At 42.4% G+C, this 15,751-nt stretch overlaps 1 protein-coding gene across 1 annotated transcript; it reads right to left on the reverse strand.

The window, feature by feature from the left end:
• Positions 1-1,470: 1,470 nt before the first annotated feature.
• On the reverse strand, positions 1,471-15,238 carry ift27 (intraflagellar transport 27 homolog (Chlamydomonas)). The gene is made up of 7 exons (XM_028605676.1): positions 15,061-15,238; positions 14,490-14,569; positions 4,839-4,898; positions 4,456-4,515; positions 3,076-3,193; positions 1,898-2,007; positions 1,471-1,766 (listed from the first exon to the last, which is right to left on the reverse strand). The coding sequence occupies exons 1-7, from the start codon at positions 15,092-15,094 to the stop codon at positions 1,662-1,664; spliced, it is 567 nt and encodes a 188-aa protein (XP_028461477.1). The 5' UTR covers positions 15,095-15,238; the 3' UTR covers positions 1,471-1,661.
• Positions 15,239-15,751: the final 513 nt, after the last annotated feature.

Raw genomic sequence — 15,751 nt, forward strand, 5'->3', positions numbered from 1 at the left:
GAAGGTCAAAAGACAGCTGGTACACAGAAGTGAAGGAAAAACTTATCAAAAATAAAATTCAGTGACTGCATTTCCTAAAGACGACAGAGACTGTCTCATGATTATTACACGCTGCAGTCACTTTCAACGTAGCACATAATGAGATAAAAACCATTGTGTCTGGCTTGGACCAGCGTGCCCCTCATTTGAATGGTGGCAGCTGGTCTGAGAGGCAGGGAGACAACAAGGACATGGCTCTGACCTGCTTTGAATGGGAGACTGCTAATTAGAACAGTGATTACTGGTTGTTAGCGCCGCACCGGGGACATGCCTGAAACGCTGTGAGAGGGCTGCAGCTGGGGAGGTAACACAACCAGGGAGAGAGAGAGAGAGAGAGAGAGAGAGAGAGAGAGAGAGAGAGAGAGAGAGAGGAGAGAGAGAGAGGGGAAGAGATAGGATTGGAAAAAGAAGAGATGGCGAGCAGGAAGGACAACTGATAAAGCCCCTATAATACTCCTTTTTGGCATCATATGTATATTTTGGAGTCTACTAGAATAGGTTTACATGTTTTGTTGTTTAAAAAACATTTCATGTTGGGTGCCCAGATAGCTCAGTTGGTAGAGCGGGCGCCCATATATAGAGGTTTACTCCTCGACGCAGCGGCCGCGGGTTCGACTGCGTCCCTTTGCTGCATGTCATTCCCTCTCCCTCTCCCCATTCAGCTGTCCGGTCAAAAACAAAGGCCTAAAATGCCCAAAAAATAATCCAAAAACATTTCATGTTTCTCATACTGCCCACTGCTGCAGCTCCTCTGCCTGAAACGCTCTGTCTAAGCTCTTGGCCCGCCTTCCCGAAAAAGCCCAGTCTGCTCTGATTGGTCAGCTGGCCCACTCTGTTGTGATTGGTCAACCAAGTTCAAACAAGCCGCTGGGCGGGCTGTGCCTGCTCAGGCAGCACCTACTGTATGGGCAGCACATATGGAAAACTGGGCTGGCTTTCTCAATCAGTGACATCACTAACTGAGGAATTTCAAACAGGAATGTGGGCGAGGCGTTTCAGGCAGTTGAGAAAAAGTGCTGTCTGTGGGAGAGAAAGCTCCATTTGGAGTGAAGTGTTTTTTTTTTGTACTTTATACATGTATTACCCATAGAAAAAACTATATAGCACACTAAAAGATGGGAAAAGTCCAATAGGGGCTCTTTAAGAGAAAGTGAGACAGAGAGAAATGACAAAGCAAGTGAGAAAGAGATGGAAAAAGACGAGGGCACGAACTAAGTGACGTTGAGATTAAAAGAAAACATAAACAATGGGAGGGTAGGAGGCAATAAATAAGGGTGAGCTTGAACCTTTGTTCAACCAAAAATCCGGAACAGCCATCTTTGCAGAGGACAGGAGAGGAGGTACTGACACTGAGCTGGAGTCTTATTTTAGTGTTGGTAATGTGCGTAGAGCACCAGCGAGCAGATGAGAGATGACACGGCTAAACACTGATTATCATAGAAAAACAACTTTAATCACGGTCACATCAAAATATCATTCTGAACAGGCCTTTTTCTGCAGGGCCTGCGGCACGGACAGTACCAAAGAACATAGGATTTCTTTGAATCAAGGTGTGTGTGTGTGTGTGTGTGTGTGTGTGTGTGTGTGTGTGTGTGTGTGTGTGTGTGTGACTGGGGAAGACTCTAGCCTGGACTCAGGTTCTGGATGGTCTCGCGACGTTCCTGGTAGAGTGAGTGGAAGGCCCGGGCTAAACCGAGGAGCGCCGCGTCACAGTTCTCCATCTCCTTCTGCAAGAGACAAATATGCAACACATGGTTGATGGGTGACGCTCTTACATACATATAGAACACAACCCATTTGGTGCAATTTACTTACATAGTCAAACAAGAACACAATTGTCTAACTGAAATACACTTACAGCTGATGTCTCGTGGTACTCCAAACCCTGGCTTTGAGCCCATTCCTGGGCCACGGACGCCTGGACCTCCCTTCTAGCAGACAGGTCTGACTTGTTGCCCACCAAGACACCTGAGACACGCGCACACACACACACACACACACACACACACACACACACACACACACACACACACACAGACACAGACACACACACACACACACACACACACACACACACACACACACACACACACACCAACAGATGACAGCGATATCGGTTTGTACTGTGGTGTATGTTTGCAGCAAAGTAATAACTTTCTGTAAAAAAAATATATTTGAACTGTAAAATGTCCAGCTCAGTATACGCGTTAGTTCTTAAATTCTTAAATGTATTTGTTAATGTTTAAAAACTGATAATTGGCTGATATTGCAATCTAATCTTTTTGGATTTTCTTGAATACCAATCTCTGTATCGGCCTAAAAGTCCATTACCACAACAGAAATGACAAAAGAGTTTTCGACAGTCCGCCAGGGTTTGAGAAATTCTTTGACCTGTAAAGGCTGTTTTATGTTTCTGCGTCAACTCCACGCCATAGCAACGCCGTCGCTATGCTGCTGCTATGCCGTCGCTCCTACGGCGTTGTGACCCCTTCGGAGTTCTGCGTCGGGGTTGCTTTGCATCGACCTAACGCTAGGGGTTGATAAGTCTGAGGTTATTTGCGAGGGGTCTGCCAGCCAGTTTATGTTATGTTAGGAAGCAAACTTTAGCACAACTGCCCACAAAGTACTGCTTGATGGCGAATTTCAAAACATTACTGACATATAGACACTTTACAAACGGATAACCCCTTCATTGCAACCAAAATATGTCTGAGTTTATTTGCAAAGCTGATGTTAGTGAACTAGCATGTTGCTACTCCCCACAGTAGGCTGCTCGTTTTTGCACTTCTAGTTAGACGCAAACTGCATTTCGTTGTCTTCGTACTTGTACTCTGCCCAATGACAATAAAGTTGAATCTAATCTAATCTTGAAACACTATCAACACACAGGACGAGTTGACCAATCACAGTCCTCACAGGCCTCGACGAGAAGTTGCACATTTTTGGAGGTGCACAATGAGCTACGACGCAGAGGGCTCTGTGGGGGTACGCCGTCGATTGGACGCAGAAGCACAAAACAGCCTTAAGAGTTGTTACCTGGAATGTGGAGGCCTTGGCAGTGAGCACGAACTCTCTCCATCCAGTGGCTGCAGTTGGCAAACGACTGTTCATTGGTCAGGTCAAAAACCAGGCACAGCAGCGACAGCTCACCCCACTATGGAACGGTAGTGTAGGGAAGGAGGAGACGGGGACAGACCACGAGTGCAACGGAGTTAGTAACACCAGTGGTCGAATGTAACTAAGTACATTTACTCAAGTACTTACTCACTTCAGTACAAATTTGAAGTACTTTTACTTTACTTGAGTCATTTCTTTTCATGCCACTTTCTACTTCTACTCCACTACATTTCAGAGAGAAATATTGTACTTTTTACTCCACTCTGCAGCTTTAGTTACTTTACAAATTAAGATTTTTGCACACAAAACACATTATTATAAATTAAACTACTCAACAATATAACAGCATACAGGTACAGCGGAAATGATTAAATGATTAAACACTTAGTTTTTTTGTTTGATGATTTTTTTTGGGACATTTCGGCCTTTAAAAGGTGCAGTAGGAAAGACTTATAAAACTAACTTTCTGTCATATTTGCTGAAACTAACCCTATGTTCCAGTAGAACTACATGAAGCAGGTCATTTAAAAACCTCCAGCCTGTAGTGCGATTTGCAAAAATCCACCACTCACAGGGGGGGTGTCTAACTGCGTGTCAATCACTCCTCATGCACACGCATTCATTCTCCCTTGTGGGGGGAGGGGCTTAGGAGACCATTTTGGGCTTTACCTGAAAAAGGGGGGAGGGACTGAGAAGTTGTTGATGTTCAAATTTTTTGGCTAAATCCTGGATCTTCCCAATCCTACCTACAGCACCTTTAATCACCAGGACAGCATGAAAGGGGAGAGAGGGGGGGAAGACGTGCAGGAAACCTGCCGCAGGTCGGATTCAAACCCTGGGCCTCTGTGTCGAGGAATACACCTCTTTATGTGGTCACGTGCTCTACCACCTGAGCTACCCGGGCGACGGTTAAACACTTAGTTGACTGACTGAACTGTTTTGATCGTTTCCAGTTTCTAAAATGTGAGGATTTTTCTACATTGAGCACTCTTACTTTTAAAACTTTAAGTACATTTTCTTACTTTTACTTAAGTAACAAAGCAGGACTTCTACTTGTAACAGTGTGGTTTTTTTCAGTGTGGTATTAGTAGTTCTAGGATCTGAATACTTCTTCCATCACCGAGTATCACATCAGCCTACTTCTTTCTACTTCTGTGACAAAGTCAGTTATACTTCAGTAGCTCCCCTGTGTTTGTACTTTATGTGAGGATGGAGCCCTGGATGTTCAGTTTCACTAGTGAACTTCATGCAAATGGCAAAACTAGAGAAGCAATCTCTAATCTCGAGAAGCAGTCTCACCATTTTCTCGCAGGCTTCCACTAATGCCTGCTTCCCCGCAGAGTCTATGATGTAGAGCTCCTGGAGGGGAAAGGCGAGAAGAGAATGGAATGGAAGGGAAGAGGTGTTAAACATGAAGATTTAGTCCAATTACATGGTTTTTAAACTTCCTATTTTCTTTGGCAAGGGCATTTATGTTCTTCTTACGATGCTTTCCTATTGCTCGCTGAATACAGATGAGAAAATAACTATATTAAATGTCTGGGGAAACTTCTTCCACACTGAGTGATTGATTTCCAATTCTCACCACCCACCTTCTGTGTTTCAGCAACTTTTTGAAATAACAAATAAAGCCCAAAAGCGGTGTGGTGGACACAGGATGAAAAGACAACGGCTGGACTCACCACACTGTCGGTGGTCTCTGGGATGTTGACACATTTTATCAGCAGCTCCACTCCGGTTGTCTGCCAAAGCAAACACAACAAATATGTCAATTATAATGCTGTTTGTGTAATGTAAAGCTGTCAGTCTTTGTTGTAAGTAACAACTCTATGGATGTGATTATAAAAAAATAAAATCTGCCATTTGCTGTACCTTACTGTAGTGAGTGTATTTTCGGCTACATTTTCTTATCAGAATAAGAAAAGGTTTTTTTATTGCCACAGTAAGTTACACCTAAGGGGGAATTTGCCTTGGTGAATGGTGCATACATACACAAACAAGCATATTACGTAAACATAAATAAGCGTATAAACAAATATATACATAATAGCTGTTTAGCATAAGAAAAGGGAGGCTGAATGGGTTGATGTGTGTATATGTCTTTGTTATATATATATAAACATACAGTACAGGCCAAAAGTTTGGACACACCTTCTCATTCAATGCGTTTCCTTTTTATTTTCATGACTATTTACATTGTAGATTTTCACTGAAGGCATCAAAACTATGAATGAACACATATGGAATTATGTACTTAACAAAAAAGTGTGAAATAACTGAAAACATGTCTTATATTTTAGATTATTCATAGTAGCAACCCTTTGCTTTTTAATTAATAAAGGCAAAAATTCCACTAATTAACCCTGACAAAGCACACCTGTGAAGTGAAAACCATTTCAGGTGACTACCTCATGAAGCTCATTGAGAGAACACCAAGGGTTTGCAGAGTTATCAAAAAAAAGCAAAAGGTGGCCTACTTTGAAGAATCTAAAATATAAGACATGTTTTCAGTTATTTCACACTTTTTTGTTAAGTACATAATTCCATATGTGTTCATTCATAGTTTTGATGCCTTCAGTGAGAATCTGCAATGTAAATAGTCATGAAAATAAAGAAACACATTGAATGAGAAGGTGTGTCCAAGCTTTTGGCCTGTACTGTATATATGTATGTATGTATGTATATATATATATATATATATATATATATATATATATATATATATATATATGTATATATGTATATATATAGTAGCTGTTCCTGACAACATGCATTTTACAGCACCAACAGTCTTACTACTGTGGCTTTTATAGAAGAAGAGAAGAGACATTTGGTTGTCACAGAGTTGACACCATACGCAGCAGCACAACAAGCTGTCTGATGTGATTTATTGTTAATGTCGAAACATAAGCATCACTAATTAGCGGCTTGGTTTGCCTTGAAAGCAGCTTCACGGTCATGATTAAATTGAGTATGTTTGTAAGAATGATTCAAGCCCCCTTTGGGCCCAGCGGTGACGACAATTAAGACATAGTGAGAGTCTGAATTGTTAATGGAAAAGGAGTGGAGGTTTGACAGTTACCAAAAGCTGATAGTTAGGCTGTGGTTTCTAAGTCATTTTTGGCAGATTAGTGGCATTGCCATCGAAGTTGAGAGTTGGATGATAATTCTCTGTTGATTTGTCACTATGAGCGACATCTATAACATACAAGTGCATACAAAAATATTGATTATAGCCACTTAAAGTGCTCATATTATGCTCATCATCAGGTTTTTAATTGTATTTAGAGGTTATATCAGAATAGGTTTACATGGTTTAATTTTCAAAAAACACCATATATTTGTTGTACTGCACGTTGCTGCAGCTCCTCTTTTCACCCTGTGTGTTGAGCTCTCTGTTTTAGCTACAGATTGAGGCATCTCACTTCTGTTCCATCTTTTTTGGGAGTCGCACATGCTCAGTGGTTAGGTAAGGACTACTAGCCAGTCAGAAGCAGAGTATGAGGGAGTGCCATGCTAGCAGCTAGGCGAGCATTATAACGTGTGTTACAAAGTGACGCACGTTCGTCTCTGAAGTAAAGGCTGGACTACAGTAGAGCTGTTTGGAGCAGTTTGTGAACAGTGTTTTCTGTTGGAGATGGTAAGTTCCTTTAGGGTGGACTTTGGGCTTTTTCACATTTGTAAACCTATAACATGCACAAAAAAGATATATAACACAATAAAGGAAAGGGAAAAAGCCAAACAGCATAATATGAGCACTTTAAACAAAAGACTTCATTGTTCTCAAATGTTGAATGCTGTCCGTACAAGCCGTCATACAACAGCCGCGAAAACCTAAATAAAACCAAAATTTGGATTTAAGTTTGTATCATCAAAGAATAGCCTAAACAGAATTATGTTTCTGACCAAGAACTTGGAACTTGACAGTTGTCGCTGTGGCTTGTAAGTCTTTTTTTGGCAAACCAAAATGACCTAAGATGCTGTTTTCTCTCCTTTTTTTCTCGTATGGTGGAGGTGTAGAGTTGAAGTGGCAGATGGGTTTTGGAGTCCGCCCGATGGTCGTTTGAAGAAAGGGTAGCTGTTTGAGCTTTACTGCAGAGGTTGGAGACACAAGTAGCTGAGCTTTTTCTTCTTTTTTTTTTTTTAAATGAATACAGGGCAAAGTGGATATAAAAGCAGAGGGTAAGGAGGATATGATAAATATGGCCTTATCACATTCTTCACAAGCTTGGAGATCTAATGAAGTCCTAAGTGGACTGGATGGTTGCAGGCTGCCTTTCGACACAATGTATCCGCTTGTATGAGATCAGTGGTAACCTTGAAGAAGCAAACCAAGGTTTCTTCACATCAGCACCAAAGTCTAAATTGATCTGATCTCCTGAGCTCAAATTGACAGAGACTTGAACACACACATACTTTTCATGCTCGCTGCCACCGTGAAACACACACACGTCATTGACATAATGCATTCCCTAGCCCCTTACCCTAGCCATAACCTAGGGTGACCATATTTTGATTTCCAAAAAAGAGGACACTCGGCCTGGCCTCGAGACAAATCCAGACAGTGGTTATTCTCAGATGTTAATGAACATGCTTTATTATGCCTCAATTGTGCAAAAATAACTTCTGTAATAAAATAAAATCTGTAACAACATGTAACATGTTATAATAATAATAATAATAATAATAATAATAGCTCTCTTTTAAAATAAATAAATAATATGAAATAATGTTCTAAATATGACCTCTTCTGTGTTAGAAAATCCAGCTTCAACAAAATATCTCTTAATACCTTTTCAATGTAATAAGATAAATAATAAAGACACTGAAACATATGTGCCAGCTTTGCACACGGTGCACTCCGCCTCCCACTTGTCCGGTCCTGACCGGGACGGAATGTGGGACATTTTTTTTGCAGTTCAACTGTGAAGCTGCACTAGTCTTGTTTTATGGTTGTAAGTGCGCTAGTGTGTGCGTCGAGACGGCGTGTGTGTGTGTGTGTGTGTGTGTGTGTGTGTGTGTGTGTGTGTGGGGAGTGGGTGATATAGAGCGGGGGAGAAGTGAGAGTGACAGCGAGCGATTCCTACCGACTCTAGAGTCATAGTGAGAGAAACAAAGTGTCTCCCCTGTGTTTTCTGACCACGGTGGGAAATCTTTAGCAGGAAACGCTTCGGCATTTTGTGTGTAATGCTGCTCCGCTGTCTGCCCTGGTCCCTGTCTGCCTGCCCTGGTCCCTGTCTGTCTGCCCTGGTCCCTGTCTGTCTGCCCTGGTCCCTGTGTATGTGCGCGTCGCAGAGCCGCTCACAAGGCAGCCTCCCGGGAATTACGTCACACAACAAAGTAGCCTACCGTAGTATTGTGTTGAGCAAAGTGCCAGTCAATTTAAGTACACGCTTAATGGTCCCATGAAAAACAGCGAAAACCGGACATTTTAATGAATTTATAAAACCCCCCCGGACGCCCCGGACAGTAGGTAAAAACTGGACATGTCCGGGCAAAAGAGGACGTTTGGTCACCCTACCATAACCATCACAACTAAATGCCTAACCTTAACTCCTAACCATAACCTAATTCTAACCCTAATCCTAAAAAAAAAGTCTTAACCCTCAAACAGCCCTTTAAAGTTGTGGGGTCCAGCATTTTGGCACCACAAAGCTGTCGGGACCCCACAAGTATACTGGACTCCCGGCTTTTGTACCCCACGAATATAGTTAAACAAGAGCACACACACACACACACACACACACACAAAGCACAAAGACCAACATTTACCTGATTCATACACAGCAACAGTTCATAACAAAGATCCAATGGCGCACACACACACACACACACACACACACACACACACACACACACACACACACACACACACACACACACACACACACACACACACACACACACACACACACACACACACACACACACACACACACACACACACACACACACACCGGATCGGTCTAATGAGCTGGTGAGATGCATAGGAAGCCTCTCGCTGGAATGTCAATGAGGGCCTATTAGTTACAAATAAGCTTGGAATATTGCTAACGGCCCGTCTGACATTTTCAAAGGAGGACGTGAGCAGAATGGCCGACAGCCTCTGCTACCCTTCAAAATCAAAAGTTGAAGAACATGAGGGATGGCATAGGTGTCTGCACAAGAACAGAAAACTCTCCAAAGCGCCAGTTTCTTTTTCACATTCGACTAAATGGAAAGGACACGCTGTTCCCTGTTTCCACCTGCAGTGAAATCTCAAAAGAGGAAATCCAGCCCGATACATTTAACACTACTTAAAACTGCTACCTCTTCAACATGAGTGTTAGGTGCTGTGTTTATAGTGGTGTAAGTATGCACAAAATGATATAAACAACATACAGACAATTGTGCCGTTCTTTGTCCTAAAAGTAGTCTTACATTGCCAGATCTATCTCCACAGCGCTGTGTCAGCGCCCGGAGTATGGTCTGAAATACACCACCTAACTTTTCTGGGATAGGGTAAAAAAAAACACTCTGGCTAGTTTGTATTTCCTTAAACCAATTACAACCATCCCGCTAAGCCCCAATAGCAGAGATAGCGAGAGGGGAGGGACATTTGGGACATATCCCAGCTATGTACATATACATATTATATGTGTATAATATACATAATAAGTTATAATAACTCGTCAAAAATGTATTGTAAGCAGCTTTAAAGTGGCCATATTATGCTAATTTTCAGGTTCATAATTGTAATTTGAGATTGTATCAGGATAGGTTTACATGGTTTAATATTAAAAAAAAAAAACACCATATTTTTGTTGTACTCACACATTGCTGCAGTTCCTCTTTTCCCCCTGTGTCAGGTCTCTGTTTTAGCTACAGAGTGAGACCTCACAACTTTTGTAAGATCTTTGTTGTCAGTCACACATAGCTAGGTAAGGATTACATGAGCTAGCTAGCTGTTTCTCCAACTTCGGCAGGATCGATTAGCCGGGAGACTTCTTCTAAACGAGGGCGCACTTCTTTGCGTGGAATACCTGCAGAACAGGGACATGTAAGTAGTTCTATACAATTTATTTTGTAGATTAGGGTGAATTTGTGTGTCTTGTAGCAGTGTTTTGCCATTGAGAACGAGCTAGCACACTACCACTAGCATGCTAACGGTTAGCCCCCTAGGCCCCTCGTCACGGCTCGTGACGTAGAAAGCCGTGCAGATTTTGACCAGCTCACCCGGAGACTGAAGGCAGGACACATTCAGAAACCTGTATCTCACTCAAAACAGCATGGATGGCTTTTTTTCAAAGTTTGTATGTGTGTGGAAGCACCAGAGACACAAAATAACACCCCAAATCCCAGAAAAAGTGATTCTTTTTTTCATAATATGGGCACTTTAAAGTTTGGGAAGGTGGATTTTGTCTTACACAAAGCACTTGGTGTCAAGTGAGCAACAAGTTAAAAATATTTCAGTTGATATCAATAGCAAGCGGCTGGCTTCAATAGGTATTTTAACAGTTGCATAGCAACAGCAGAGACCGTGACCAGCAATTTCCCATGAGCATTTGTTTCAGTGCATTCAGCTAATAAAGTGGTGTCTGGTAGACACACGACTTTGATCTAACGCTGCCTCAGTCAGCTCATCCCTTTATTTTAGGTACACATGCTAACATGCTAACCTGCATGTTTTCCCTCTTACTTTCAATGTGACATTCCTTGACATTTTTTTAATTTGTCTTATTGCATTGTATTTTTATGGTTATATTTTTTAATAGTATGCAGTAATACAGATGTGTTAAGGCTTGCCCCGAGTTCAGAAAGCACATATCCTAGGCCAGTGCAAATTAAAAATGCAGCACTATTGCAGCACCTTTAGACTTGTTAACACTCTACTAGTCCAACATGAACAGACATGCACAGCATAGCAAGCAAGTGGCCTATGCAGTATGGAGAAAGTCAACACTGTTGTACAGTGTGAGTGAGTGAATGAGTGCTTGTTTAGTACCTGTTCTGGTGGCTTTCCAGAATCCTGCTGTATTAATTATCGACGTTGCTGTCACCTCAGAATCCCCAAAACGGCTGACACAGCAAGAGCCACACACACACACACACACACACACACACACACACACACACACACACACACACACACACACACACACACACACACACACACACACACACACACACACACACACACACACACACACACACACACACACACACACACACACACACACACGGCTCTTGTCCAGTATTTACCCACCAACCTGTTCTGTACCCTAACCAGCGACAAGGCTCAATACTAAACTCATGAATGAATGTGTGCAAGCTGCGCTATATTGAAGTTAACGCATGCACTGCACCTGCACTCACTTGCATGCATAGCGCGTGCATTTAGCCAGTAGCCCTTGAAACATTGACAGAGGGAATCAGTGAGCAGCCATGACCTCATATATCACAGAGTCAGGTTAATGACACAGTTCCCTTCCTTGTGCAGATTAGCATAAATAATGTAGATTGGCCTTCTCTGCATCAGCATTAATTGGCAGATTATGCTGTTTTGCACTTCGATGATTCCTGTTGTAGACTTAAGAGACCTCTGCAGGTCCTTGAAAAGATTGCGAGGAGGAAAGATTATCAGATTCCATTATTAGTCCTAATGATTTCCAACTGACACATAACTACATCTTGGGTAAAGCAATTGCTATGACCTTAGGGAAAATTATCTAATATTAAAACGGATATTTTGAATTAATTGCATAATTCTAAAATTATTGTTTGATTGAGTACATTGGAAATATGTAACTGCACATGATCAAATATGCAACCCTGCTACTTTATTATGGTTCCACTGCACTGTCAGGGTATGCCCAATAGGGATGTTAACCGATGACCGTTTGACCAGTGGTTGACCGTTTCAACGTTAACCGGTCAAAATTATTGTTAGTCGGTTAAAAAAAAAAAAAAGTTAATTCACGTGCATATTAAGTAGCCACGTGTATTTGTTTTGGTCTTATAATACAGCCACAGGTTTACCGCTCCAGCGGAGAGGATGGTTCGTTTAGACAGCAGCTACGTTTACAAGAGTTGGTCCAAAAATCAAGATTCGTTGCAAACTAAGAAACAGACTACAAACTGACATCTTTCATTTGAGCTTGTTTGTAAAGTCGCTATTTGCAGAGTAGAGCTTTGTTTGCACAGCGCGGTGAACAAGAGTGGACAGCGCATGCAGAGCAGACTGAAATATCGGTTTCTACATGTTTAAATTTGCCTGTAGAACAGGTAGGTGGGTATTAATAAATATTGACTCTTTAATCATGGAGGGTTTATTGTAGGCTTCTTACAGTTAACGAGTGTACCGTTAGTTCATCTGCGCCAGCGGAAGTAAATAATGTATAAGCTGTAGCTATCGTTTCCAGCCAGTTACATGTGCTGCGTGAAGTAACGCAGACACTTCGGCTCGTGTGTGTGTGTGTGTGTGTGCATCGCTGTTCAGAATCCCGTCTATCTTCCATAATGCAACGCTTGTATCCAAATGAATTGTGTTGTGAAGTTGTCATTAGCTTCACTGCTGTTAGCCACCTCCAATGAGCCCCAGGGACTTGCTGTAACGTTAGAGCACTCTAACGTTTACCTTTCATTTGATCGGGTTTGCTTGCTACGTTGCCATCCTCTTGAACGACATTAAACACAACATATAGTTCATGAGTGGTTTCATCTGCCCTGTTTAACGTGTTGAATCTCCCCGGCGGCGCAGTAGCGCTGTAGCTGGCCGCCGTGGCCGGTGCCGATATTACGAATCCCACTATGGCCATGCCAAGACCTGCCCTTCAATAGCGTTCACACACTACTACTGGCCAGGCGTCCATGCTTACATGTACAGGTCCTATCCCCTGACCAATCCCCTAACCCTAACCTTAACCACTCGAGGTGAAATGCCTAACTCCAACCAATCAAGCTGCTTCGTAGGGCGGGTCTTGGCGTGGCCATAGTGGGATTCGTAATTTCGCTGGCCGGTGAGGGCTGCTTGAAGGCGCCGTCCTCACGCTGCTGCTGCCGTAAAACTGGACACGGCAAAGTTAAGTGCCGCTGCGGCGACATCGGGTCCTCTTCCAGCAGTGCTGGAGGAAAACGGGCATCTTGCATCGCAAGAGTGCTGTACAAAAATGTAATTATAGTTCGCCTTAAACGTTTTATTTGTTTATTTATTTAATTAGTATAATTTCTTCCCCAAACTCATAAAATAAATTTGGGTCGCACATTAATTGACAGGGTCGGTCGGAAACCGGAACCAAACAATTAATTTTGTTAAGCCTAATCGCCTGTTTTAGCATTCTGAAGGTGCCTGTTTTATCCATTGGTTGTATCCTGTTGCAGTCTATAAGGCAATATTCCGCATAAGATGGGCTTATATTTGGAAACACATTACATCTGCATTTCAGTGGTAACAGATAAGGTGATGATCATCATCATCTTTCTTTATTATTGTTAGCACTACACTCAAACTAAAGCGGCGTCTCTTCGGAGCTGTCATTTTCTCAAATGAGCCGTGGCAATGTTTCTAATGAGCTTCTAACGCTAGACAAACGACTATTTTAAACGCGATCACGTGGCTTGTACACAAACTATTTCGAAACTAAGGAGCCATTTGTCCTCTGATTACATACAAGCTCCTCTGCGCCGCATTTGCAGGACTTTCGAGCTGTAGGGGATTTAAAAAACCTGACGTGAGTGGAAGGGCGGTGCCGGGGCAGTGTGTGTGTGTGTGTGTGTGTGTGTGTGTGTGTGTGTGTGTGTGTGTGTGAGATGCGACAGAGTTGAGAAATTGCAGGCACGGCTCGAAATGGCTGTTATTTGAAATAGCGTAGCATATTTTAAACTAAACGGTTAACCGGTTTTAACCGGTTAATGAGGCTCGTGACCGGTGAAGAAAATGTTTAGTTTTCGCCATCCCTAATGCCCAACAAAGACCTCCTGCTGTGTCTTCTGGGCTAACAATGAGCCAGAATTAAACTTTAAGAGTTGCTCCTTCAAACCCAACGCAAAACCTCAGTTACCCCACCAGAATGTAATAATGTAAGCCTGTGGCATGTCCACGACTCAGAGGACAGCCCAATCCCTAAATCCTTAGACCAGTTGTTTTACAAACCGATTTCTCCATTGTGACTGTGTGATGTGAATACAATGCAGTATATCATTCCAAGGAGTGTTACAGTGGTACGCGGGGTGCTCCACATACACCGCAGTATATTTGGAACTGAATGCCCTTGCTGTGGGTCATCATGACAGTATTACACCAGAGATCAAACCGGCAACATTTCATTTTCTCTGTGTGTTCTAAATGCTCTCACCATGCTGTAGTTCTTCTGGAAGAGAGTGCGGTCACTGTGGAACATATGGCAAAGGGCACTTTTCCCCACTGCAGCATCTCCTACACACACACACACACACACACAGAGAGAGAGAGAGAGAGAGAGACAGATATTTGCCGATTAAATTCACATTGCTTTCTCTGTCAGGCAGTTTGAACGCTGAGGTTGCCAAATTATGCGGTAGAGTACATATACAAACACAGACAAATTTACCAGCTTTTTTGTTTAGTGTCAAATATCTACTACCTGTAGTGATTTGTTGTGGTATAATGATTGTCACAACATCTGAGTGTTATTACTGAAGAAAGGAGAGCCAGCTATTTTTTTGCGATTTGCACACGGACGATGGTGATACATAACATAAACACAATTTTTGTAACGTTACGTTTGGGATAGTATGAGACAGAGGACAATTTATGTATCTATAGTGTTTAACGCCTAAGTTGAACTGACTAGACTGGGGTTTAGTAAGATACTGGTTAGCTGAAGCTAACGTTAGCCCTTGTATGGTTAGCAGAAAGGAGGACTAGCTAAACTTACAAAACCTTACCGACAAGCAGACATCTCGCCCTCAACTTCACCATTACAGTGGGGAACTTCCAGACACGGTAAGTAAACGCACTTGTTTTATTAATGATGCAAAACAACCTCTACTTTCTGTTTTTAGCTGGCTCGCTAAATATCTTCTGACCCTCAGCAGACGGCAACATGGACACAACCCGTCTCTTAGCAACCAGCCACAAAGGCGTTTCATTGGTCCAGCCAGCGAGCACTTGCAACACGTAGCTGAGCTGTCATTGGCTGGTTGTGAGGACGTAAAGTAGTCTTGTGGCGGGTTATATTCCCGTGAGGTTGTCTGTCAGGCAAGCTTGCTCAAACTGTTTACAATTAACGCCACTTATTGTAAAATTGGCGTATCAAACGTATCAAACTTCAACCATGAACCCAATCTTAGAACCCAAGTTATATTGGTGAAGTTTGTTACTCGGGCAAGGTAGCACGGTATGCTGGAATGTCTAATACATTCATAGTTGGGGCGTTAGAACCAACCACGTTACCTGAAAGGCAAATATAGGGCAATAAAACTCCGGTTTCAAAGCAATGGCCGGTAAGAACACTAGATGGCGGACTTTCTTGCCTCAGCATCACACAGTGTGATCATAAATCCCTTTGACAATGGGGTTTTATTTATTGTGGTGTTTATAACGTTATATCGCTTTCAAATGTTTATATAATATATA

Source organism: Perca flavescens, chromosome 2, assembly GCF_004354835.1.
Source record: "Perca flavescens isolate YP-PL-M2 chromosome 2, PFLA_1.0, whole genome shotgun sequence".
Lineage (NCBI taxonomy): Eukaryota > Metazoa > Chordata > Actinopteri > Perciformes > Percidae > Perca > Perca flavescens.